The 26,993-nt window shown below is 46.6% G+C and overlaps 1 protein-coding gene and 1 long non-coding RNA gene across 51 annotated transcripts in view; one reads left to right on the forward strand and one right to left on the reverse strand.

The window, feature by feature from the left end:
* LOC145522951 (uncharacterized) lies at positions 1 to 1,877 on the reverse strand. The gene is made up of 3 exons (XR_014066265.1): positions 1,394 to 1,877; positions 1,009 to 1,078; positions 1 to 139 (listed from the first exon to the last, which is right to left on the reverse strand). It is a non-coding gene; the product is annotated as an uncharacterized LOC145522951 (long non-coding RNA).
* Positions 1,878 to 1,955: 78 nt separating this feature from the next.
* The window catches only part of LOC145522945 (uncharacterized), a 41,710-nt gene continuing 16,672 nt past the window's right edge, over positions 1,956 to 26,993 (forward strand). For 9 of the 50 annotated variants that reach the window (XM_081532296.1, XM_081532271.1, XM_081532306.1 and 6 more), the window contains exons 1-3: positions 1,956 to 3,878; positions 6,323 to 6,419; positions 10,723 to 11,005. In XM_081532296.1, the coding sequence (XP_081388422.1) occupies positions 2,026 to 3,378 (1,353 nt within the window). In that variant the 5' untranslated portion in view covers positions 1,956 to 2,025 and the 3' untranslated portion in view covers positions 3,379 to 3,878; positions 6,323 to 6,419; positions 10,723 to 11,005. Of the gene's footprint in view, positions 3,879 to 6,281; positions 6,420 to 6,832; positions 6,988 to 10,722; positions 11,006 to 26,993 lie in introns of all 50 variants that reach the window. The other 41 variants (XM_081532280.1, XM_081532320.1, XM_081532289.1 and 38 more) reach the window with 14 other exon arrangements.

Genomic DNA, 26,993 nt, shown 5'->3' on the forward strand with positions numbered 1-26,993 from the left:
TCCAATCTGAAAATGTTTTATTTTTAATTGTAATGCTTCTTCCACTTCACTATCACTGTAATTACTGACACAGTAGGCTGTAAGCCTGCCATCTTGCTGTTTGTCTCCTGTTTTTTGTTCTTTTATTCTTTCTTGAATTCTGTTAATCAAGTATTTTATGTTATTTCATTTTCTCTATTGTATTTTTTACTTATCTATCATTTATTATTGTTTTCATCTTTCTATATTTACAGGAGAATTTTGAAGAAGGTAATGCTTACTCTACAAAGGACCAGATCTAATAGTAGACTATCAGAGAGTCTGGTACCTACAAAGGTTAGGTGCCAGTGGGCTGTGACCACAAACCCATCAGTTTGACAGCCCAGGACATCCTCCCAACACGTAGCATTCACTATACAGTAACAGTAATACAATAGCTAACACTTAGATTTGCTCTTCCTATATGCCAGGCATTGCTCTAAATATTATATATATATATATAAACGAATTTAACTGTGAATATGAACATAGATAAACACTGAAACGATGCCTTCTGTTCTATACTTTGGTCTGTCAGTCCCTCTCACTTCATCAAATTCCACTTGAACCCCACTCCTCGCTTGTTGGCTTCTCCAATACCCCCAAGGCAAGCTCTTCCTCTGTCCATATGCCTGCACCGCCCACCCCCACCCCCACGCCCCTGACAGTCTGGTTCATTGGTGAAACAGGTCCCCAAGTCCCCTTCCTCCTTCCTTGGTAACAGCTTGAGAGAGATGGGGCTTCAAAAATGGACCACGGCTGCTCCATCCTCATAGGATAAGCGGCCTTTTAGTCACAGCCCACTGTGCACGTATCTCCTGCCCTTAAAACTGTGCACCTCTGTATGCCCACCCCCAACCATCCTTAGCACAAGGATGCTCAGAAACTGTCTGTCAAATGAAGTCAAGAAGAATGAAGACTGAATGCTCTTCTGATTATATGAGCACAAATACACATGTGAACCATTAGTGGTGAACAGCATTCTCCCACCTTGGGAAAGCAGTATTCTAGCCCCTTCTCAATCCATAACATCCTTCCATGAAACCAGTTTGAGTCGGCCCTGGGGAGAGGAGGGAAGAGTAAGAGTGACGGGTCCGTTTCCACATGTCGGGGTAAAGGTAAACCCTGCCTCCTCACCAGTCCCCAGGCAGATGCCACCCCCTTGCTCAGCTCTCTCTTTTCTCTAACTCATGCGTGAGCGTACACACACACACACACACACACACACACACACTCACACACACACACGTACACACACACACTCACTCTCTCTCTCTCTCTCTCTCTCTCTCTCTCTCTCTCCCCCTGATAGGGCATCAGTGGGTATTATGGAGGGAGGTGAAGGAATCGCAGGGGGTTTGCATCCTTTCTCTACCTTGCTCTCCTTCCCAGCTTCTAGACGCTCCTCCATCACTCTCCTCGACTACAGCACTAAAGGATTCCGCAGCGGGTCACTACCCGCGCGCTGCGGCAGCTTGATCCGCGAGACCTCGCCCCGGGAAACGGACCCAGTAGAGATCCTATCCGCTAACGGAGGCGCCCTCCCCTGTCTGCCAAGGAGTCACCTGGAGCCGGGCGTGGTTCCCACGCCGTTCCCTCGCAGCCGCGCCTTGTGATTGGGTAGCAAGTTTACCGTGAGGGGCGCCATTGGCTGCAACGCCCGTCGTTCCTGTGCCCAGGCCCCACCTTTAAAGGGCAGCGCGGAACTGAGAGGGCCGGGAACAGGCCACAGCGTGGAGGCGGGAGGCGGGGGGATGGGGAAGGGGGGTGCTCTACGGTCGCAGAGGGCTCGAGTCCTGTCAGCCCCCGCCTCCGGGCTGGTTGACTCCCGTTCGCCGGCGCTCTGGGCCTCGCCTTCCAACGGCCTCGCGCGGCCTGCGCGTGCGCACTAGTCCAGTCTCGCGCCCTCTATGCGGTGGGCGGGGCGGCGGGCCAGTGGGCTGGGTGGGAGGGTGGGGGGAATGGGGAGCTGGGGTGGGGTGGGCGGACTAGGGACCGGCGAGAGGCATGATGTCTTTGGAGAAAGGGGCTCCGTTTGGATATCCGCTCTGGGACAGGAGGGAGTGGCGGGGTAAGCCACAAAGGGCGGCAAGGGGGCGCGACAAGCCCCACTGCCGGGGCGCCCGAGGCCAGGCCGGGACCTTCGGGCGGTCGCAACTGGAACCGGGAAGCAGAGGGGCGCAGACGATGCGAGAAAAGTTATGGATGCCCTGGAACGGGCTCATCGTCATTGGGAGGAGAATGGAGCTCCTGGGTAGAAAGACGCAAAAACCTAAAACGTGGGACCCGAAGCTTGAGTCTGAGACCTGGAGACTGGAAGATGTGGAAAAGACAGTCTTAAGAGGAAAGTCAGGCCGGAGTCCGGAAAGGATGGATGTGAAACGAGTGCGCAGTGTATCAAGTGCATTACAGGTTTCGGCCGGTTTGCGGAAAGACGGCTCAAAGGAGGTGTGGGGAAAGCAAGAAGTCAGACACAGAATAGGGGCTGAATCTGAGAGTGCAGAGACTGCAGCGGGATCTCGGAAGGGGTCTGAGTTTAAAGAGAAGTTGAAGTTTACTGACGTGGGAACCGGTGGAGAGGACTTGAGATCCAGAGGATACGAAGTAAAGCAGAATGAGGAGGAGCTGAGGTCAAGTGGAGAGAAGCTGAGTTCCAGTGTAGAGAAGCTGAGATTGAATGGAGAGGAGCTGAGATCGAGTGGAGAGAAGCTGAGATCGAGTGGAGAAAAGCTGAATTCGAGTGGAGAGAAGCAGGTGTCCAGGGCAGAGAGGCGGGGATCCAGGGCAGAGAGACGAGGATCCAGGGGAGAGAGGCGGGGATCGAGGGGAGAGAAGCTGGGAACAAGTGGAGAGAAGTTAGTACCCAGGAGAGAGAGGCGGGGGTCCAGGGCAGAGAGGCGGGGATCTAGGGGAGAGAATCTGGGGACAAGTGGAGAGGAATTGAGATCCACTGGAGATAAACGGCGGTCAAGTACAGAGAAGCAGCGACCCAGTAGGGAGAAGCTGGGCACTAGTGGTGAGAAGTTGGAGCGTTCAAGAATGGGGAGCATAAATGAAGAGCAAATTGAGAAAGTGGTGGAAGTGACTGGGGATGAAAGACTGATAGAAATTACCAATGCTGAGATAGAAATTCCTTTTGAAAGTGTAGAGAAGAATGATGAAGAGAATGAGGAAGGGGTGAGGGAGGAGGAGGATATCTTGGAAGAAGAGAATGATAATAGTTCCGAATCTGTTTCTATGGAAGAGAAAGCAATTATAGAGGAGGAAGGAGATGAAGTGAGTGAGGAGATGGAGAATGTAAGAAGGAAAGAGGAGCAAACAGAGGAAGTATTGCAAGTCAAAGAGGAGAAATTAGAGTGAAGCAGAACGTTATTGACCCTGAAGGGGTAAATTTGAGAGAGAAAGAGCATCTGAGCCTAAGAGAAGAAAGAGTGGGAATGAAGAGCTACTGGGAATGAAGGTGGACACCAGGACCAAAGGAAGTGAAGAAGTCTGATAAGGAGGGAAGTGGAACATTTTGGGAAGAAAGAGAAGATTTGTTAATGTGTTGATAGCTAGAGGAAAAGTGGACATTGGTTTCTTGGAAAAGAGCTCTGACTAAAGAGCTTGTAGAGAAGTGCTTGAGAAATGGATTGAGGGTGGGCTAGAAAGATTTAGTTTAACAGATGATTGAGTTTATGAGATGCAGGAGAATGCATAGTGAGAAAAATGGACAGTGACAGCAGGATGAGGACAGATCATGAAGGCAGTGGAAGGAGATATGGGCTGGAGTGATCAGTGTCTGATAGAGGATCCTAAAGGATGAGAAACTTGACAAAGACGAGAGCTGAGATGAGAAAATAAAGAAGTGGCGGAAAAAAGTAAGAAGCCACATCCCATAATAGTAATTATGTTTGTTGGATTTTAAAGTGATTTTCTTCCCTGTTTCTCTCCTCTCCTCTCCCAGGTAGCTAATTTTACAATGCAGTGGGACAGGCCTCTCACTGGGACCAAGCCCAGCCTCCCTGATCTTCCCTCTAGCCTGCAAATTGTATCCAGAATAACTTCTGGGTTCCACTGTTTTATTTTATTTCTTGGCTATGCTGGGTCTTTATTGCAGCACATGGGCCCTTTGTTGTGGCACACGGGGCTTAGTTGCCCCCTGCATGTGGGATCTTAGTTTCCTGACCAGGGACCGAATACCCATCCCCTGCATTGGGAGGCAGATTCTTAACCACTAGACCACCAGGGAAGTCCCATGGGTTCCCCTATTTTAAATTTAGTTACTTATTTTTAAATGAAACAAAGATAAATATTTTTAATGATAAAAGGTACAACTCACAGAGAAGATAGACAACGTAAACCATTAGCCACCTAACAACAAAGAAACAAAGATACATAAAGCAAAAATCAGAAGAAATACAGGGGAAAAGAAAAAATATAATCATAGTGAGATATATTAACATTTCTCTGAGAATATCAGTTCAGAAAAAATAACAGGAGCATCTTGAATGATGTCATTAATAATTTAAATGTAATAGATTTCTATTTATATTAATCTTATATCCTACACAAATAAATTTAAAATTTTGTATCTTATATATTATTAGATGCCCATAGGACTTTTAGAAAAACTGGCAAAAAGATAAAAATTACTAAATTTCAAAAAATAGAATTCCTGTATTTTTGTGATTCGTTATACATAGATACATATATAATTTTTGAAATTATCTTCCATGATAGGTTACTACAAGATATTGACTATAGTTCCCTGTGCTATACCTTTGTTGCTTGTTACATATGTATTTTTTTAAATTAGAAATCTAGCATTCTGTTTATACTAAGTCAAACAAGTGGAATCAAAGTGTCATAAATTTTTTACGCAAAAATTCATAAGTTTTCTAATATATGTATTATACATAGTATTTATATATATGTATACAAGAGCTTTTCTATTATGCTTGATAAAGGCTTGAGAAAGTACATCAAAAAAAAAAAAGAAGAGATGGAGAAATTGGAAAGCATAAACTAAATGAAATGGGAGCACTGAGTATGAAATAGAAGAAATGAAACAAGCTAGATAAAAGATCCTCATATAGACCAGCTCTTTGTAAACATGGCCGCTCATTAGAAACGTATCTGGAGCTGTAGCAAAGAAAAAAAAAAAAGTAGTATCTGAGCATTTGTATTTTTCAAAAAATTCCAATATAATTCTGATATACATCTGGATTTTAAAAAGTGATTACAGGTTTTTCTATTAAATGGTAGTTTTGGTGATGTAGAATTCTATTATTTTCTCGTTGACCAATCATAATACAGTGGATTCCACCATTTTAATCACTTCACCACTATTTTAATCACTTTGATCACTATTTCCACAAGTTCCCCTTACTTCCACATAAAATTTGAATTGCTCATACTTGATTTGAAATTGTCTCAATTATTTTGTATTATTATTATCGTTTCCGTTTTGGCTTTTAATTATTCATCTAATCAGATGAAGTTTCCCCCTGCACCGGTCTCCTCTGGAGCTTTCTTTTATGTCTTCCACTTGTCATCCACCATCCACAGTCACCCCAGGGAAGAGTGGAGACTCCCTAAGTACCTAGTGTCAAAGCATCAGTGTCAAGACTTGGTCTCTCCAGTAGGGACCTAAGAGGTGGTGAAAAGCAGTCATGGATAGTTAGGATGAAAGGAATACTTCACCCTTTCTCCTCCATATACTTTTAAAAATCTATACAATTTCTAAGGGGTAGAAACTTCATCATATCATAAGTCTCATAACAAATTTATATTAATAATAGTCTTATTTTTTTTTAACTGTTAAGTTTTCTGGGTTTCCCTGATGGCTCAGTGGTAAAAAATTCACCTGCCAATTCAGGAGACATGGGTTCAATCCCTGGTCCGGGAAGATCCCACATGCCTCAGAGCAACTAAGCCCATGTGTTACAACTATTGAGCCTGAGCTCTGGAGCCTGGGAACCTCAATTACTGAGCCCACATGCCCCATCTACTAAAGCCCACACATCCTAGAGCCTGTGTTCTGCAACAAGAGAAGCCATCACAGTGAGAAGCCTGCACACCACGACTAGAGAAAAGCCCACGCAGCAACGAAGACCCAGCACAGCCATATATAAATAAATAAAATTATATATAAAACATGTTGGTAAACCTTAAAAAAAGTTTTCTACACATCCCTTTATCATTTTCCCCAGTCTCCAAAAGATCTGTAAACTCTATGCCATATTTTCGAAATTATTGATTTATTTACTTGCCTGCACCAGGTCTTCATTGAGTCATGTGGGATCTTCCATCTTTATTACAGCATGCCAGATCTGGTTCCCTGACCAGGGATCAAACCCTGGCCCCCTGCATTGGGACCATGGAGTCTTAGCCAGTGGACCACCAGAGAAGTCCTGCAGGTATCTTTTTGGATTATAGTTTTCTCCAGATAGATGCCCAGGACTAGAATTACAGAACCCTATGGTAACTCTATTTTTAGTTTTCTGAGAAACCTCTATAGTGGCTGTACCAGTTTACACTCCCACCAGCAGCATAGGAGAGTTCCTTTTTCCACACACCCTCTCGAGCATTTATTATTTGTAGACTTTTTGATGATGGTCTGGCTGTTTTCTTTATGAATTTTCCTGTGTGTGAGTGACTAACACAGTGAACAAATCAACTGTACTATTGTACTGTTACTGCAGTGTATAGCAAGATGTCTCAAACCAGTTACTGTAAACATGCAATCTTTTCTCTCATCTTAAAAACAAAACCTTTCGTTCCCCCACATTCCTCTCTAGATACTGTCGCATTTTCTTTCTTCCTGTGCTAGGCACAAAAGTGGCCCTCCAAAGATACACTCCTTTCCTAATCTCAGGAACCTGTGACTATCATCCATGTGGCAGAAGAATGTGCATTACTTTATATGGTGAAAGATGTGATTAAGTTAAAGATCTTGAGAGGAGGAGCTTATTCTGGATAATCTGGGTGAGTCTGATAGGCCAGCACAAGTGTCCTTATAAGAGAGAGACAGAAAGAGATCAGACACAGGCAGAAGTGGAGGAGGCAATGTGACTCCAGAGGCAGAGAGACTGGAGTGAGGTGGCGGTAAGCCCCCAGAGGTGGGGGGCACAGACTGGGTTCTTCCCTACAACCTCTGCAGGGAGGTGGCCTCTGCCAATTCCTTAATTTTGGACTTCTGGCCCCTAGAACTGTGAGAGAGTATGTTTTTGTTCTTTTAAGCCACTCAGTTTGTCATAATCTCTTATAGCAAGCTCTAGAAAACTAATACACTCCCTTCACAGCTAAATTCCTCCAAAAAAGTTATCTACACTTACTTCTCCTCCATTCCTTATATATATATATATATATATTTTTTTTTTTTTAGTATTTTTTGGGGGGGTTTTTTGGGGGGTCTTCATCACTGCATGCAGGCTTTCTCTAGTTGCGGCAAACATGGGCCACTCTAGTTGCGGTGCACAGGCTTCTCGTTGCAGTGACTTCCCTTGTTGCGGAGCACGGGCTGTAGGTATGCACTCTCAGTAGTTGTGGTACACAGGCTTAGTTGCCCCTCAGCCCATGGAATCATCCCGAAACAGAAATGTAACCCAAATCCCCTGCATTGGCAAGTGGATTCTTCACCACTGGACTACCAGGGAAGTCCTTCGCCCCTCCTTTGTACCCAGTTTTTCTATACTGGACATTTTATTATATACAGAAAAGTTAATGATTGGGCTTCCCTGATAGCTCAGTTGATAAAGAATCCACCTGCAATGCCGGAGACCCCGGTCCAGTTCCTGGGTCGGGAAGATCTCCTGGAGAAGAGATAGTCTATCCCCTCCAGTATTCTTGGACTTACCTTGTGGCTCAGCTGGTAAAGAATCCTCCTGCATTGCTGGAGACCTGGGTTTGATCCCTGGGTTGGGATGACTCCCCTGGAGAAGAGAAAGGCTACCCACTCCAGTATTTTGACCTGGAGAATTCCATGGACTGTATAGTCCACGGGGTCACAAAGAGTCAGGCACGACTGAGTGAGACCCTCTCCATTCCTTTTTATCCAGTTTTTCTATATTGGACATTTTAATATATACAGAAAAGTTAATGATTAGGGCAATAGGTAATGAAATATTCTAGATTCAGCAGTTACTAACAGTTTGCCCTATTTGCCTTTTCTATATATATTTTGGGGCTTCCCAGATGGTGCAGTGGTAAAGAATTCACCTGCCAGTGCAGGAGATGCCAGAGATGCAGGAGATGCAAGAATCTATCCCTGGTTCAGGAAGATCCCCTGGAATAGGAAATGGCAACCTATTCCAGTATTCTTGACTGGAGAATTCCAAGGACAGAGGGGCCTGGCAGGCGACAGTCCATGAGGTCGCAGAGTTGGACACGACTGAGGGACTGAGCACACACAGCACACTATATATTTCAGTATGTGTCTCGTAAGAATAGAAACATTCTCCTACATATTCATAATACCTAAGTAAATTAAAACATTTTAATTTAATATATTAAAAATTAAGAATAATTCCCTGATATCATCTAACATTCAATCTGTATTCCAAAGTCCTTCCTTGTCCCCAAAATATACTTTATAATATTTTTCCCTTGGCCTAGGATCCAAGCAAGGCTTATATGTTGAATGTGATTGTTAACTCTTAAATTTACATTAATCTCCCACTTCTTTTGTTTTTTAACAACTTTGACTTTTTAACAAATTTGGCCTATATTCTTTTTTTTTTTTAACATTTATTTTTTGGGGTGCGTCGGGTCTTTGTTGGGTCATGCGGGATCTTTTCTTGCGACACACTGACTCTCCAGTTGTGGCACGTGGGCTCCAGTGTGCGCAGGCTCAGTAGGTTCAGTGCAGTGGAACTTAGTGGCTCTGCAGCATGTGGGATCTTAGTTCCCTGACCAGGGATGGAACCCGCATCCCCTGCATTGCAAGGTGATTCTTTCTTTTTTTTTAACTTTTTTTTCAGATCATTTATTTGGCTGTGCTGGATTTTAATTGTGGCATATGCAATCTAATTCCCCCACCAGGGATTGAACCCAGGCCCCCTGCACTGGGAGCGCAGACCCTTAGCCACTAGACCATGAGGGAAGTCTCTGGCCCATATTCTTATAGTTGGCCAACATCCTGGATTTATCTGATTGTGTCACTTAGCTACAGTTCTTGTATACTCCAAACTGAGGCTTTCGGCCGTGATTTCTTTCTCTGGAATGAGTGATAGTCGCTCAGTTGTGAACCCCATTGACTGTAGCCCACCAGGCCTCTCTGTCCATGGAATTCTCCAGGCATAGCGGAGAACACTGAGTGGGTTGCCATATCCTTCTCCATCTTTCTCTGGAGCATTCATCTGAATCAGTTTCCCCTCTATGGTTGTTTACTATCTCTCTCCACTAGAATGTAAGTTCCAGAGGGAATCAACATTGTGTCTGTTGGGTTACCTGTTCCAGTCCACTCTCTAACCAGTGCATCACAGGTACTCAGCATGTAGGTGCAGTGTGAATCAGTCCTTCACATTCAGTGACTTTACTTGTCTCAATGCTATTTAACACCTACTGAGAAATTGCTGTAATAATTTACACTGTTCTTTAGAATATCTCAGATTTTTTGAAGCCTTGAATTCCTGAAAATGTCATTCCACACTTGTCTAGGCTCGCGGAGGTGTGGAATTTCCCCTAGCAATTTGAAGGCATACCTCTTTGTTATTCATATCTCCCTGGCCATCAAGGGTCCAGATCTATCTTATGCTTGAGTCACTGTACCCAACCAGGTATTTGGTATATGTGGCCTGTTTTCTTCTCCTTGGATCCATTATTTCTGCTTATTTATCCGTCAGAAGTTTATTTTTTTGGCCACACCACGCAAAATGTGAGATCTTAGTTCCCTCATCCCTTAGTTCAGGGATCAAACCCTCACCCTCTGCAGTGGAAGCACAGAGTCTTAATCACTGGACCACCAGGAAAGTCCCTGGTTAGAAGTTTATAGCTTGCTGTTTCTTGCATTCTCTAGGAGCTCTGATCTCATAGTTAAGGCAATAAAGTAGAGATGTTGGTGTGGACAGAGTTGTAAAGATAAACTACAGAAGGCTCAAACCTGTTAGTAGGATCTTCTTAGCAAATGAGGATAGCTAACATTGACTGAATTCTTATAATAATCAAAATAATCTCATAGGTACTGTACTGAGCACTTAACATATTCTCTATCATCTAATCCTTCCAACAACCTTCTGAGATAAGAACTGTCAATCTCTCAGCTCTACTTAACTAGAAACTGCCTGGGCCAGGCCCGGAGCCAAGGCAGCCTGAACCCAGACCCGCATGGGAAACCATTGTGCTGAATTGCTTCTGCTCTTGCTAGCCGAGCCCAACAACCTGTTCTCCTAGCCTTTCACAGCATGGTCTGCCATTCTGGCTGGGAGTCAGGGAGCAAGGTTTTGGAGCCACCTGTCCATTCATTCAATGAATGCTTGTTTTTTTAAAAAATTATTATTTTTTGGCCATGCCATGTGGCATGCGGGATCTTAGTTCCTGGACCAGGGATCGAACCTGTGCCCCCTGCAGTGGAAGAATGAAATCTTAACCACTGGACCACCAGGGAAGTCACTGGACCACCAGGGAAGTCCCAGTGAATGAATACTTGTTGAATGAGCGCTTCAGAGGCAAGTTTTAAGAACATAAACGCCAAAAGACAATGATGTTTATTTTCTTTCTCAGACCTCTACCTTCCCAAGATCAACCACTCTGGGCCTCCTCTGGTGATATCTGAGTATAGAGAAACTGTTGCCCCTCTTCTAAGAGGCCTGCACAAGCACCCAGTCAAGACAGACAGTTTTGTTATGTGAGTCTCTCAGATTGTGCTTCGCAGTATATAAATTGTGAACTAAATCATCAAACTTGTTCTATGGCTGAATTACATTTTCTCCTGGGATATGAGGTGCATTCCGCAGAGACCACAGGAAGAAAAAGTGAAGATCAAGACACCATGACACCGCCTTACGTAAGTGCAGATACTTGCAATCATCTGAGCAGCTAGAACTTTGTATGATATCTTTTTTTTTTAACTAAACCAAAATGCGCACATTACAGGGAATTGTGGGCTCTTGGGTGATTTTATATGTTTTTATTATTCTTTCTTTGCATATTCCCAAAGATCCCTGTTTCTGTCTTTCTTTTTTCTTTTCCTTTTTGGCCACAAATTGCGACAGGCAGAACTTCCCTGACCAGGGGTTGAACCTGTGCCGCCTGCAGTGGCAGCTTGGAGTCTTAACCACCGGACTACCAGGGAAGTCCAAGATCCCTGTTTCTAACAACAAGTTGTATGAAAAGTGGCATTATTGTATGGCTTTTGTTCAAGTGCCCTCTTGGTCCCATTAATTCATTCAGCCAACACTGACCACTCACCAACATGCTAGTTGGAAATACAACAAATATAAGGGACCAGGTTCTTGCTCTCAGCTTCCTGTCCGTCTCATGCTGAGAGAGATGCCTCAGTAAACCAGTTACCACACACTGTGAGAGGACTTGAAGGGACCTATGTACTCTGTCTGGTGGGAAATGCAGAGGAGGCAGGGTGACTGGTTAGAGAAATGATCCCAGAAGGCTTCATGGTGGAGGTGACCATTTGGGGCTGGACTTAGCAGGGTGAGAAGGGGTTGACATTGGGTGAGAAGCAGACAACAAACATTCTAAGCAGGAAGAATAGTGTTGCCAATGTATGATGACCAGAAACCGTGTGACTCACTTGGGAAAAGGTGAAAAAAGTCGTTTGGTGTAGCTGGAACAGAGAGAGGATTATAGAGACTGGGAGGAGGTGAGCCGGGGGTGGGGGGAGCCTTGCATGCAAGAATAAGGAAACTGGCCTTTGTTCTGTAAGTAACAGGGAAGAAGACGCCATCATGTCTTTGCTTTTCATCATTTGCTGAGCAGAGAGATTGAGTCAGCTGGGAGCAGCATGGGAGTGGGTCAAAATGGGACACTAAGTAGGTCCCTGGCACAGAGTCCCCTGCTCAGTAGTGCAGGAGGTCTGTTCATTAGACCACTGGAATGAACAGTTCAGGAGTGAGAGGATGAGACTATAAACTAAGGCACAGAAAATGGGGATGAAAAACAAGAGGATAGACTGAAGGATAAATCCTATTTGACAGAATTTGCTGATTCATTATGAATGATGGTGATGAGGGAGACACCAAGCTTACAACTAATCATAGCTGATGTCTTTCACCAAATGCCTACTTTGCAGGTAGATTTTTTGCCTGCAGTATCTCCTTTTCTCCCATAATCACCGTATGAGAGGAGTTATGTTATTATCTGCATTTTATAGATGAGGAAGTTGGGCCCTGGAGGGGTCAAAGTGACTAGGCAGGTATATCACTTTGAATCCAAGGATTTGAACCCAAGAGAAGGAAGGAAAGCAACCACCAGGCGCAGTTAATGAGTGGCAGATTCAGGCTCCCCAGATTCACAGCCAGGCTGCCCAAGGGCCATATTAAGCCACAGATGTGTACTGCTTGGCCCATAGAATATTTCTTTTTCAAACGATTTTTTAAAAGTGTTTTTTTGATGTGACCAGTTTTAAAGTCTGTTGAATTTGTGGCAATATTGGTTCAGTTTTATGTTTTGATTTTTGGGGGAGGGGCCATGTGACATGTGGGATCTGAGTTCCCTGACCAGGGATCGAACCCACGTCCCCTTCATTGACAGGCAAAATCTTAGCCACAGGACCGCAAGGAGAGTCACTTGGCCCATAGATTATTCTGAAAGCAGTTTTTAGAACTAATTGCTAATGTTTAAAAATAGAGTTCCAATTAAAACCTGGGTTTCTGGTTTTTCCTGTAAAGTAAGAAGCTCTGGCCACCCGGGCCCCATAGGGCAACTCTTGCTGCCTGTCTGCCTTCCCTTTGGCTGTGGCCGGTGCTCTGCTGTTGACCAGAGCCCACCAGCCTTCCTGAGTCCCTGCCCGCTTTGCAGATGCTCAAGTTTGCTGGTTCAGTTTGACACCAGGCTGTGCTTATTCGTTTGATCTCATGTCAAGCCCAGGCCTCTAACTGATGACCAAATACTCTTTCTCAATGTTAGGGAATATAAGATAAAAACAGTAATGCGTTTTGCTTTGTTTATTTTTTTCTTTCGTGCTGTGGGAATTAAGAAAAACTAAATACCCACCCATGCTTGAGTGCCCACAAGGAGGAGGTTTACATACAGGCCAAAGGTCAATGGTCATAGTTCGTGGAAACAACAGCCATTAAAATGAAGTGTCAGTCACCCCTTGGAAAATGGCCAAAGTAATGGGAGCTATACACATCATGTTGTGATTTTTTTTGTGTTTAATTTGTTTTGTAATTGATTAATTCGCTTGAATTTTTAAAAAGATCTTTTTTTTTTTTTTTTGCTGTGGACCATTTTCAAAGTGTTTATTGAATTTGTTACAATATTGCTTCTATTTAATGTTTTGGTTTTTTGGCTGTGAGGCATGTGGGATCTCAGCTCCCCGATCAGGCATCAAACCCATTACCCACTGCTTAGTGAAGTCTTAACCACGGGACCACCAGGGAAGTCCCGCTGGAATTTTGAGCTGTGAACTTTGAACATATTATAAAGAAGTTTTTGGAGAAAATATGTGTGTGTGTGTCATAGCTTACATAGCTTGGAATTCTCGGTAGAAATTCAAGTTCAGAACATTTTTAAAAGGTTTTTGCAATTTACTAAAGGTTGAAACATGTTTCTGTTCCATTTAGTTAGAATGTGAGGCACAGGATGATAAACAGGCATCTGTCCACCTTAACTATTTTGTTCCATCTAAGATGTAACAAGGGCCATAGCAGCAGTCAGTTTGGACAAACGATAGATTTTATGTTTGTGTGAGAGTCTTTGCAATTTGTAAACTACATTGAAGAGACACAGGTTCAAGCAGGTGCAAGGAAGAGAGAAGACAGCAGAGCTGTAGGAGTTGGGCTCCTAATCTGTGTCCTGTATGCGACCCCAGAGGGTTTTCCCCTGTGCTTGGCTGCCTGACTCGGGGACTGAAGGAAGGCAGCGGCGGCTGCTCCTGGGCACGAATTTCTCAGAGGCCACTGGGCACTCCTCTGGGATGGCCACTGGGTCTCAGAGGTTCATTGTCCATCTTGCAAGGGTTATCATGTTGTCAGACCACCCTGACCCAACTCTTAAGAGGTCCGCGCTGGGATCTTCCCCTCAGTGGGCCCAAATTAATCTTACGAGGTTTGCACTGCAGATCAATTTGGTCTCAGGAGCTATTTCTACCCTGATTACTTTCGAGGTCACGCTCTGGTGCTCCTTGGACTCTGACTCCTGCCCAGCACATTCTCCTTCCTCCTTCCTCTCCTCCTCAGAAATCCTCCACCCCCGGTCCCCTGGTGTGCACACCCAGGCTGGGACCTGGATGTGTACTGTGGTCAGTTCTTCCATTTTTGGCAGTATTGCCTGGAATCCATCATGTCTTGTTGATATCATATAGACAAATCCCCATATTAGGTGGTTGGCACCATGCTGAGCCAGGGACACAACAGACAGTGCCCCACCCTTGGGGACAAGAGGCGCACACAGAGACTCATTCATGAACAGCGTGGCATTTCGTCCCAGTGCTGTAACAACTGGGACTTGACCTCAGTCACGTTATAATTGGCTCAGTGGTAAAGAATCCACCTGCTAATGCAGGAGACGAAAGAGACACAGGTTCGATTCCTGGGTCAGGAAGATCCCCTGGAGAAGGAAATGGCAACCCACTCCAGTTTTCTTGCCTGGAAATTCCCACAGAGGAGCCTGGAAGGCTACAGTCCATGGGGTCGCAAAGAGTCAGACATGACTGAACACACACACATATTGTAACTTCATTTTTGTATTATCACCTATAAAGCCTAGACTCCCCCAAAGATCCAGACAGGTTCTCGGTAAAATTCTACTACTCCTTCATTCTTTGACAAGTATTTCTTCAGCACCTATCAGGCACTATTCCAGAAGTCAGGATTGTAACAGAGAACAAAACTGACAAATATCCCTGTTCTGTTGCTTATGCTATTGTTGGAGACAGAAAACCTGTGTCCATATGTAATACGAGCTAAGAATTTTGAAGAAAACCAAGTAGGGTAGCAGAGAGAGAATGACAGAGGGGAGTGGCTGGACTGTGTTCTTTAGAGAAAGTGGTTGGGGAAGGCCTTTCTGATGAGGTGACTCTCAAGTCAGGCCCAGAAAGGGGTGAGAGAGAAGCAACTGGTTGGAGGAAGTCCTTTTCAGGCAGGAGGCCGAGGGGACAGCGCCTCCCAGTGGTGAGCGTTCCCAGCCCGTCTGAGGAATAGGAAGTCACTGTGGGAACATCCGGGCTCCTCGGTTTCCTCCCCGGCAAGTCCATGGGCCGGGTGAGAGGCACAGATGAATCATTTACGTGGAAACATTTATGTAAACCATCAAGCACCGTATCAGTTATTCTCTTTATATTGACTTCATCAAATATTTATAGAATGTCTAAATCATCATGGGTCATAATTATTTACGATTCTGCCCTTTCATTTTTTTTTTTTATTATTGAGGTGAAATCCACATAACGTATAATTAACCATTTTAAAGTGTATGATCCAGTGAAATTTAGTGCCTTCACGTGATTGTGCAACCATTACCTCTATTTAGTTCCGAAATTTTTTCATCACCCTGCCCTTTCATTTGTAAAAAAAAATTATTTATTTAGTTGCACTGGAGTCTTAGTTGCAGCATGCAGGATCTTCAGTTGCAGCATGTGGCATCTAGTTCCCTGACCAGGGATTGAACCCGGGCCGGCTGTATTGGGAGTGCAGAGTCTTAGCCACTGGACCACCTGGGAAGTCCTTCCTTATTAAGTCCCTTTAATATTAGTTTGTCACCACTCTTTTTTTAAATTTGTAATTTCTTTGACTGTGCTGGATCTTAGCTGCGGCATGGGAGATCTTGAATTTTTGTTGCCGCATGTGAGATCTTTTTTTTTTTTCAGTTGTGGCATTCAGGATCTTTAGTTGTCCTATGTGAGATCTAGTTCCCCAACCAGGGGTCAAGCCTAGGCCCCCTGCATTGGGAGCATGAAGTCTTAGCCACTGAACCACCAGGGAAGTCACTGTTAGAATTCTTGACAAAGGATTTCTTTTTCCCCCATGTCTGACTGTGCCCTTTCTGGCTGGCCTTCACCAATTCTTATGATTCATCTATGTGTTTATTCAACAGATATTTATCGCACATGTGTTGCACAGTAGGCACCATGCTGGTAGGTACCGGTAATACAGAAGACACACAGGTCCTCGAATTTAGGGAACTCATAATCCAGTGGAGGATTTAGACACTAACCATAAATTATCAGAAAATTGATTTAAATCATGATAAATGGTTTTAAGAAAAAAGTGCTTCCAGAATTACACTTAAAGCATTTGTGAAGTTACTAAAGCTCCCAGAAGTGAGGTGCCACTAGCTGCTAGAGCTTAGAATAACACGACTGAACTGTTTTTATGACTGTGCCCTTGGTTCAAAGACACTGGAGAGAAAGATCGCCTCGGTAAAGGGACCTGGATGTTGTCAGGGCGGCGAGCAGAACGGCAGGCAGCCCTTTGCAAGGCCAGACACTGTTCCCGACCGCTCCCATTTTATAGATGTGGAAACTGAAACTTCGAAGGTCCTGCCTCGCCTAAAGCCACCTGGTGGGCCTTATAGCCAAGGTTTCTCTTCAGCCGTCTGTCCGGCAAAGCCGAAAAACATTTTGTCCAATAGAGGGCAGTCGCTCATCTGGTTGGAAGAAGGCCTGCACGCCCGCGCCGGATTGGTCCGTATCCACCCGGCCCAGATGGCGTGCTCCAAGACTTCCAGGAGAGGGCGCTGCTGGGCTGGCCTCGGAGTCGCCTGGCCGGACCTCCCTGGGTCCTGCCCTCCTGCCCCCTACCCGCCCACCTCGCACCAAGACGCCTGACCCAGCAAGCCCTCAGTACCCTCGGGCCTTTTCTTACACACTGATGTGTGCATCTGTGTTTTCCTAGATGATTGTTTCTTAATCACGCTGTGGAATAACAAATCAGTAACCTAGTCACAGCAAGTGATGAGCTAGTGGTCACCAAAACATGGCGAATAGCCCCCTGGGCGGGAGCCACCGAAAATGCTAGCATGGTCCTCGCGGCCACGTGGTACAGTAGTGCCACCGTGGTGCCACCGTGGTGCCACCGCGGCACGTCCGTCATGTAGGCACAATCGTGGGTTTTTTTTAGGCAGGATGACCTGGCAACATTTCCACCCCACCCACAGCTAGTTTCGCTTTCCTAATGTTGTTAAAAAGTACCTTCTAACTGAAGTAGGGTGGTTGAACAGGTTCCAGCATTTTACTTACCTTTTCTATGAGATCATTGAAGATTTCCTCCTTCTAGTGGGTCTTTTTCCTACCCTCTCTGGAAGATGCCCAGGACTGTCACCTTTGGCATTTGTCCAAAGTCCAGGTCCTAATAGCTTTTGGACTGCGGTTTTGGAAGAACTGCTTTTTAATCTGCAAAGTGCCAGCCTTATACAGAGCAGTAACGCGTCCTGCCAGGAATCATCAGTAGGCGGAGCTATGCTCATGTTCTGCTGACCTATCTCTTTTTAAAGGGGAAGGGGGCTGATTTGGTGGGAAAATAATGAAAATTGTGGATGGATCAGTTTGGAGGATTGTTTGAACCTTTGCTTTCTTCAACGTGATAAACTCTGGTTTACCAAAAAGAGCGGGCAGTGGGAGGAAATTGAGGGGTGAAACGATTGCGAGATCCCTGCGTTTACCTACTAAGCTGAGTATAGCAGAGAAAGGCTTCTTTGAGTTATGCTGTGGGAAGCCACGTGGCATCAACTTTTGGGACAATCTCAATTTCTGAGGCAGAAGACACTGGCCCTTTGCTGGGCACATCAGACTGCCACCAATTCTCACTTCTGAAAATGTGGCCACCAGAGAGGCCTGTGAGCAGCGCTGTGAAACAGTTGTTACCTGCTCAGGAATGACCTTACCCAGGCCGTAAGCTCCCTGCAGGATTCCTCCACTTCCCTTATAATGCAAGTCTTTTGGTAATAATCACCTCCATTTGTAGGACCTTAAAGAATTTTTGATACAAGACACAAATTGATTATTGACCTTTTTTTTTCCAGTTTAGGCCACAAACCTCTTCTTTAGTGATTAAAAAAAAAAATCAAAGATGAAAAGAAAAGGAAAATGCAATGGAGATCAGTTCTAGAAAAAAAAAATTATGTGTCAGCAGTCCCAGCTGAGGCACACAAACCTGGGAAGACTTACCCTTTTTACAGGAATAGTCTTATCTTTACCAGAGATTCATGCTTGGACTTATTTAAATATGAGACTCTTCTGGAGGATGTAAGTAGGTGGGAGGATAAAAAAACCAGAGGATAACTATCCAAAGCTGTTACCAGTGGAGGATGTCTTAAATGAAAACAAAGGGTCTGATTACAGTCAGGAAGGGCTGAGATCTCCATTTAGAAAACCCTGACCTGTGCAGACATCAGGGCAGATGCATAAAGCCAGGTGTAGCCAGGCTGGCATGTTCAGTCCCACAGAAGCACCTCAAAGCCGAGGCTGCGGCCTTACAGCTCCTCACTGCTGTGGTTTCTCGTTCAAAACACTCAGTGATTGTCGGACCCACGTGTTGATTGGTCAGATTTGATGCATGTAAGGAGAACGATCCATCCACTCATGACCCAGTCTGGTGCCAAATCAGAACGTGGCGCTTTTCACCCTCTCGCCTCTGGAAGAGGACTGAACAAGAAGAGAGAAGGCAGAAGTTTCACGTGCCCAGAGGCAAACAGATGCTACAGAGATGAATTTTTAAAAAAAGAAATAAAGCGGATTTAATCTGGGAGTTTGATCACCACTAAGAATGTGTTTCTATTTCATCATTCAGTTCTAGTTCCACCTTCGAGCTCAGACCTGTGTGTGCAGCAGCGTCTCCAGAGGCGCCTTCATTCTCAGCCCGTCTCCTTGCCCCCCGGGCACAGTTCCTCACTCGCACCTGGGCTGCTACCTTCCAGGACACCCCCCTTTCCTGAGTCCTCCTATGAACCTGCCAAAGACAGAGAGATTGGGATGGCACTCTTGGGTGGCGCTAGGCTTCCCGAAGGTTGTGATCACCCCTCAAAAGGACTTCTGCTTGGTGATATTTCCGAGGAGTCCAGGGAGGCACCCGCTTGGACACTGATTCAGTTGGGAGGGAGGTAGCACAGTCCTTCGATGCCTATCTAGTCCAGCTCAGTCAGCCTGGGGAAGGTCAAGTCTGTGTCTCTGGCTGCTGTGGGAGTGAGAGTGGCTTTGGTAACTTTTGCACCAAGAATCCTTAGGATGTTATGAGGTTTCGCCTCAGTTCCCTCATCTTAAAGTTTTTACCCACTCATGCAGCATCCACAGAATTGGGGCTTCTCTTTTGTCTTGGTTATATGTGTCTTCTTTTTACAAATTACGTTTTTTAAAAACAAATTTTATTTATTTGTTTGTTTACAATTTCTGGCTGTACCCTGCGGCATGTGGGATCTTAGTTTCCGGGCAAGTGATTGAAACCCCACCATCTGCATTGGAAGGCAGAGTCTTAACCCCTGGACCACCAAGCGAGTCCAGTCTTAGTTATATTCTCAAAGGAAAACTCACAAGAATGACAGAATCTGAAAAACATCAATGCAAAGAGGAGGCTCAGGCTGTCGGGTCAGATCCCAGAGTCCAGCCTGGGGGCATAAGGAGAACAAATCTGCATTATTGGCTAGTGAGGAATTCCCTCTAAATAATCTTTTAAAATAACTATCACTTCCTCCTTTCATTTACTTATTTATGGCTGTGCTGGGTCTTTGTTGCTGCAAGTGCTTTCTCTGGCTGCAGTGAGCGGTAACTACTCTTTGTTTAGATGTGTGGGCTTCTCATCGCAGTGGGCTCTGGGGTTGCAGCTCCCGGGCTCCAGAGCACCGGCTCAGTTGTTGTGGAACCTGAGCTTAGTTGCTCTGCAGCATGTAGGATCATCTCAGACCAGGGATCACACCTGTGTCTCCTGCACTGGCAGGTGGATCCTTTACCACTTAGCCACCAGGAAAGCCCCCCACCCAAATAATCTTCGAAAGGAATGGAACCAAGGGCCCTGGTTAGGAGGCTGTCTGTCCACCTGTTAACAGATAGTTCCATGATGGGGGCAGCAAGCCCTGAATATTAGCAGTGCTCTGTAAAAGGAGCTGACAAAGTATTCAGCTACAGACTTGCTCTGTCTTCTTGTCCAGGCTGGCATGTGCCAGAAAGAGAATAAAATATTGAAGGGGCAGCCCAAGTGTGAGTTCCGCAGAACAAACCGCTTGGAAAGAGAGAGCACCTTTAGATCCAGCGGGGCAGCGAGGCCCCAGATGAATGATGTTACCCCTGTGTGCCTCCCTCATGGGGAGCCCCGAGGCTGCGGCTGTTTTGGGCTCAGAGTCACACGTGGGACAGTCCTGCTGACAGTGTGGTTTCCTGCCCGACAGTACCCCGTCAGCAGGATACCGTTGACATGATTTGCTTGCTGAATTATGGCACATTATGCACAATATCTTTTAAGTTCAATTAAATTAATGTTTGGAAATACCGTAGATAGAAGAGGCCAGAAAAGCACTATAGTCAACAGTGATTACTGAGATTAGAGTGCCTGGAACTTGAGCACCTTGTGGATTTGTAAGAGTTATCCAGGACAAGTCCCCGTCTCTTCTAGGAAGCACGTAAGTTCCTGAAGGAGATCAGTGCTGATTGCGGTATTTCAGGTAGCTCAGGGCAGACTAAGGAGGGGAGGAAAGAGATAGGACATCAGAAAACATCTCTGAATACCAGGAGTTGTTACCTCCCTCTGCAAAAACACCGGGGGCTGAATTGTTTGGGTCGGTTACACAGGAAAAAAGATAGACTGAGGCAGAAACGCTGGGCGCAGACTTTGGAGGCCGTGTTCAGGGAGGAGAAGCCCACAGCCGCCTCTTTGACTTCACAAGTGACGTAGTTGAACCCCAGACTTCACTGTAAGATGTGGAGTCACTCCAAATTTATAAGCTTATTAAACTCGCGTGTTTGACTGTCTACACAGTCCTTTAGAGAAAACACACAGAATGCTTCCAGCCACACCTTCTTAAACCACTTGGCTGACAGTTTTTTACTTCTAATTACTCTAGTGAGCGTCTCTATTATTTACAAAGTTTGGGGAAGGCAGGGGTGGGAGTGTAGAGGGGTCAAATTCAGCCCATCTTTTGGAGTCAGTCTGAACTGTCAGAGACCAGGGTAGAGGACTCCTGCCTCCCTCTCTCAATCTCTCTCTTTCGATCTCTCTCTCTCTCACACACATACACACATACACACACGCGTGCACACGCATGCACACCCTCAACTATCTGTCTGATTTGCCGTGGCCATGGGGCCAGGGTCGGGGTTTTTGAGTTTGTTTACACTTTTTCATTGGCTTCCTGGTTCACCCCAAAGCTCCCCCTCCCCATTCACTTAAAAAAATTTTTTTTAATTCATTTGGCTGCGCTGAGATATAGTTCCCTGACCAGGGATCGAACCTGGGCCCCCTGCCTTGGGAGCACGGAGTCTTAGCTACTGGACCACCAGGGAAGTCCCCCCATCACTTTTGTTTCAGTCAAATGAGAAGGCTTCGTCTTCCCTTTCCTTTTTTTCTTTCTTTCCTTGGTTGTTGGTCAGATCAACGAGACACTTGTCATAAAGTAGTTAGTTAGAAGCATTTCAGGAAGAGCACGGCCTGACTCTCTGTTGCACTTGGGTCAGTTCACGAATATCCACAGTCCAGGGCTTCCTTCTGTGGCCTCGGGGCTGGGGCCTGCGAACAAGGAGAGGCTCTGGACACAGCCCCAGGTGGTACTGTGGGTGGGTCGGCATCGCTCCTTCCTGACCTTGGCCTTGACACTCAGCCCCAGAAGTGGGATAAGTGGTGATTTGACCCCTCGTCAGGTGAGCCCTCTGCCACCCCTACGTGACTTGCCAGGCCGCACAGTTCCCACCCGTGTTCCAGGAACAGAGGCAGAATGAGAAGATTGTTTCCTCCGATGCAGGGTGACAAGATGTCTTCAAGGATGAGGCAGCCGGGAACTGGTGAGCCCCACTCCCTTGTGTGTAGAGGCATCAGAGTTCTGGCGGGAGGCACAGGGACACCCCTTCTTCCTGCGGGCTCTCACTCAGCACAGCCAGTTAGACAGCCAGGGGCCGGGGACCAGGGACCATCCAGGTAAACCGCAGGCCTCGAAAGCGAGATGCTGTTGTCCCTCCCGGGCTGGCGACACCGTGGCCTGCCACGGTGGGAGCGTGACTGAAGGGCGGCTGTGCTGGACAGTCGGCCCTCCCCACACCAGCTCCCCCTGGGTCGTGTCTTCCCTAAACCTGTGCTGTCTGTGACTGTCAGGCCTCTCCGAAACTACCTTCCCTCATGGGTCATGAGGAGCTGGGTTTCTTTTTTAAAAATTAATTATTTATTTTGATTGGAGGTTAATTACTTTACAATATTGTGGTGGTTTTTTGCCATACATTGACATGGATCAGCCACGGGTGTACATATGCTCCCCCCCATCCTGAACCCCCCTCCCACCTTCCTCCCCATCCCATCCGGCTGGATTGTCCCAGTGGACCAGCTTTGAGTGCCCTGTTTCATACATTGAACTTGGACTGGTATCTGTTTCACGTATAGTAATATACATGTTTCAATGCTGTTCTCTCAAATCATTCCATACTCCCCTTCTCCCAGAGTCCAAAAGTCTGTTCATCATATCTATGTCTCTTTTGCTGTCTCACATATAGGGTCATTGTTACCATCTTTCTAAATTCCATATATATATATGTGTTAATATACTGTATTGGTGTTTTTCTTTCTGACTTCACTCTGTATAATAGGCTCCAGTTTCATCCACCTCATTAGAACTGACTCAGATGCATTCTTCTTAATAGCTGAGTGATATTCCATTGCGTATATATACCAGAACTTTCTTATCCATTCATTTGCCAATGGACATCTAGGTTGCTTCCATGTCCTAGCTGTTGTAAACAGTGCTGCAATGAACACTGGGGTACACGTGTCTCTTTCAATTCTGGTTTCCTCAGTGTGTATGCCCAGCAGTGGGATTGCTGGGTCGTATGGCAGTTCTATTTCCGGTTTTTAAATGAATTTCCACACTGTTCTCCATAGTGGCTGTACTAGTTTGCATTCCCACCAACAGTGTAAGAAGGTTCCCTAATCTCCACACCCTCCCCAGCATTTATTGTTCGTAGACTTTTGGATGGCAGCCATTTCTGACCAGCATGAGATGGTACCTCATTGTGGTTTTGATTTGCATTTCTCTGATAATGAGTGATGTTGAGCATCTTTTCATGTGTTTGTTAGTCATCTGTATGCCTTCTTTGGAGAAATGTCTGTTTAGTTCTTTGGCCCATTTTTTGATTGGGTCATTTAAGGAGCTGGGTTTCTTATGAGGATTCGATCCGCATCCCCAGAGGAGGAACCACTGAGCCCAGGACAGCCTCAGGAGCTGTCCTCAGGAGCCTCAGGAGAGCCCCAAGGACACAGGAATCTTCTGGAGACAGTGGGGGTTGGGGGGTTTGTAGAAGTGAGCCCAGAGTCCAGTGGGAGTTCATTAAACTCTGCTGAGAGGAACCTGGCAGTTGTTTGAGGAAAGGGAGGCAGAGAAGAGACTGAGGAGATTGTGGAGCTGGAGGACAGCAGGAGAGGTTTAGTTATGCTAATTAATTAGACTCACTAGAAGGGAATAGAACATTCATTGGGTGGCCAAAAGGAGTTCTTAGCAGAAAAAAATTGCGAACTTCTGCACTGGGGATTGAGAAAGGTGTGATGGGCCAATGCCTTAGAAAGGAGGGAGACAAAGAATCCCCACCAAGTGGTTAGAAGTAAGTGCTTTCACTGCTGAAATGAAGTGAAAGTCGCTCAGTCATGTCTGACTCTTTATGACCCCATGGCCTATACAGTCCATGGAATTCTCTAGGCCAGAATACTGCAGTGGGTGCCCTTTCCTTTCTCCAGGGGATCTTCCCAACCCCAGGAATTGAACCCAGGTCTCCCACATTGCAGGCAGATTCTTTATCAGGTGAGTCACACAAGGGAAGCCCTTCACTCCTGAGCCAGGGTTCAATCCCTGGTCGGGCAACTAAGATCCCACAAGCTGCACGGCTAAGCAAAAAAAAAAAAAAAAATCGAGAGCCAGCAGGTTTCTCAGTCATGAGTGGATGTCTCTTGTGTTTCTGCCGACAAAATGTGCCATTTTGATGTCAAGTGACACTTAAGTGTTTTTGTGTGCATGTGTGTGGTTGTCTGCTGAGCAGTTCTGAGTTTTAAGAAAATGTTGGTGAAGTCGGCAACCCACAGTTCCCGTCGCCGAGGTCCCACCCAGGCTGTGCTCAGGGGCCCTTGCTCCCGGCCCCTCGCCGTGGAGCACATCCTTCTGTCAGGACCCTTGCCCTTCCTCCAGGAGAGCTGGGCTCCGGCCCTGGCGCATGGGGCTGGGGGAGGCGCAGGAGAGTCCTCTCCTCTATGGTGTCGTTGCCACCAGTCCTTGAAGGCTTTGTGCTGAACCAAGATGACATAGGGTTGACACCACGCGCCAAGAGTGGGAGCTTGCTTGCCTCGAGTTACAGGAGCAGAGAGAAAGGCTTAGTTCCAGTTGGCACCATCAGCCTCAGTCAGAGGGTGACGAGAGCCTCAGCGGCTGGCTGGATGTCTGTATGTTGCTCTGCTCTCTTGGACGAAGGGACTGGCTCTCTGGGAATTAGAGGCACAACTGGGGCTTTGACTAGACTTTTAAGATAAAATTGGCAAGGACAAGATACGGAAATCCAGGTTGCCATTTTATCCCCAAACTGCTTCCTCTGGAGAGTAAGCATAGTCTGCGGCTGGGACCACAGGCTGAGTGAGCCTCTTTGCTGGTGGCAGGGAGCGCTCAGGGCTCAGGTTACCAGGCAGGTGGTGGGTCACCTTTGTATGCAGAGAACAACCGATTTTCACTTGTTCAAAACACTGATCCACTTCTCCCTGTTTGTTCTTGCGGCTGCTCCTGTCTCGGGATCCCTGTGGCCAGAAATCCACCCCTTCTCTCAGGGATGGGGAGCTAAGCTGGGAGGGACTGGACAGTTCGGAGCGAGTGTACCGTGGGCTGCTTGGAGAGAATGGCCCAGACGCAGACCAGACCCTTGGTTACAGCTCCCCTCTGCGTCCCCCCGGGGGGCGGAATACAGCCAAGTTGACATCAGCCTTCCAGCCTGTCCTTGTTCGCAGCTTGGAGCCAACTTGGTTCCTTCTTTCATGGGAGATAAGGCAGGAATAGATTTGTTTGTCCAGGTGCGACCTGTCCAACGGCTGTCGTGGGCACAGGAGTGTCTTCAGGGCGTAGTGTCAGATCCAGGCCCCCCTGACATCTCTATTCTCCATCTGGGTGTGCTGTAAACAGCGGGTTGATTCAAAACTGGGAGGTGTCGGGAAACCCCTTGGGCAGGAGATTTCGAAATGAGATTCGGATTAGAAAAAAACAGTGGGGTGAGGTTCTCAGGAATGAAGGAGACCAGGAGAAACTCCTGTCCTGGCACTTGGCTGGATAGCGGGGACAAACAAAAGGCCAAGAAGAGCCTAGAACAGGAGGGAGGCCTCTGAGCTGAGCAGGAGCCCGGGACGGTCCTTGCCGGTCTCTCCCCACTGCTTCCGCCTCGGGGGCAAGAGGCTGTGACTCTGTTCACCAGGCGAAACCGCACAGCCGAGCGGCGCTTTCAGTCTAGGCATGTCAGCACCAGCAAGGCCTGGATACATCAGAGGCTCCCGCAGAACGGGGAGGGGCCTGGGGGCCAGGAAGTAGGGCTGGCAAGAGTATCATGAGAAAAAGTCAGTTAGAGAAAGATTTTAAATGGCTTGTTGGATAATTGAGGAAGGGACTAGTGAGGGGGTGAGGAAAAATGCACATGAACCCTCAGGCTTGGTGGCCCCAGGGGGAGGGGGTGGCCCCCCCACCTCCCACTACTGACCAGTGGCCATTTGTGCGGCCTCAGCACACAGTTGTCCTCTGTGCTGTAGCTCAGGCATCCCGTGACTCCAAGTATCTGACATGAAGAGCACAAGTGAAGGTGCTGGCTGAACCCAGAACCAGAGAGAGGTGGGCAAGAGGAGAAGGGGGGGGATACTGAGTATTGAGGAGAGAAAGAGCAACTAAAATGACCCCAAAGAAGAAAAGGGGGTGAACAGAAGGAAAGGCATCCTAATAGGAGCGAAAAAGCAAGAAAAGAAGCGTGAAGACAAAGCACCTCATTTGGAGGACTTGGGGAGGAGCAGTCAAGAAAGAGTCTCCAGGGCCTTCCCTGGTGGTCCCATGGCTAAGGCTCCGTGCTCCCAAGGCAGGAGGCCTGGGTTCGATCCCTGGTCGGGGAACTATGATTCCATACACCACAGCTAAGACTCCCCACAGCCAAATAAATAAAAATGAATACTAAAAACAAGAATACGTCTCCAAACATGGTCAGTATTAGAAAGCTTGTCAGCAGTAAATCCCCTTCTAGTGGGATGAGGAAAGTGGTGCTCTTTGGGAATATTTGAGGCCACCCTGTGTGAAAGCCGTGAGAGGCGCTATAGGATCCGGCTCCCTGGTTCTGAACAAGAGGGGCTTGTGATTCACGGGCGTGCCCGCCACCTCCACCCACAAGCCATGGCTTCCCCCATCTCGTGCAGGGTGGGGACCCATCTAACCAGAACCGCCACCCGGCCTCTCCCAGTCTCCTTAGATGACGAGTGTGGCATCCTTGGTCCACCCACCTCAGCCCCCAAGCATTTTGCCAGAACATCAGTAAACAACTCTAGGTGAAGGGGATCAAAGACCTCTTGCATTTTCATCCATCTCCTCCTTTCCACCACCAGCACCAGACTACGGGGGAGTTCTTATCACTTATTACATATTCTTTCCTCAAAGAGTAGACAGTGAATCCCTGCACACTTTCCTTCAGGCTCATT

Source organism: Giraffa tippelskirchi, chromosome 10 (assembly GCF_054371585.1).
Source record: "Giraffa tippelskirchi isolate mGirTip1 chromosome 10, T2T-mGirTip1v1.2.pri, whole genome shotgun sequence".
NCBI classification, from domain to species: domain Eukaryota; kingdom Metazoa; phylum Chordata; class Mammalia; order Artiodactyla; family Giraffidae; genus Giraffa; species Giraffa tippelskirchi.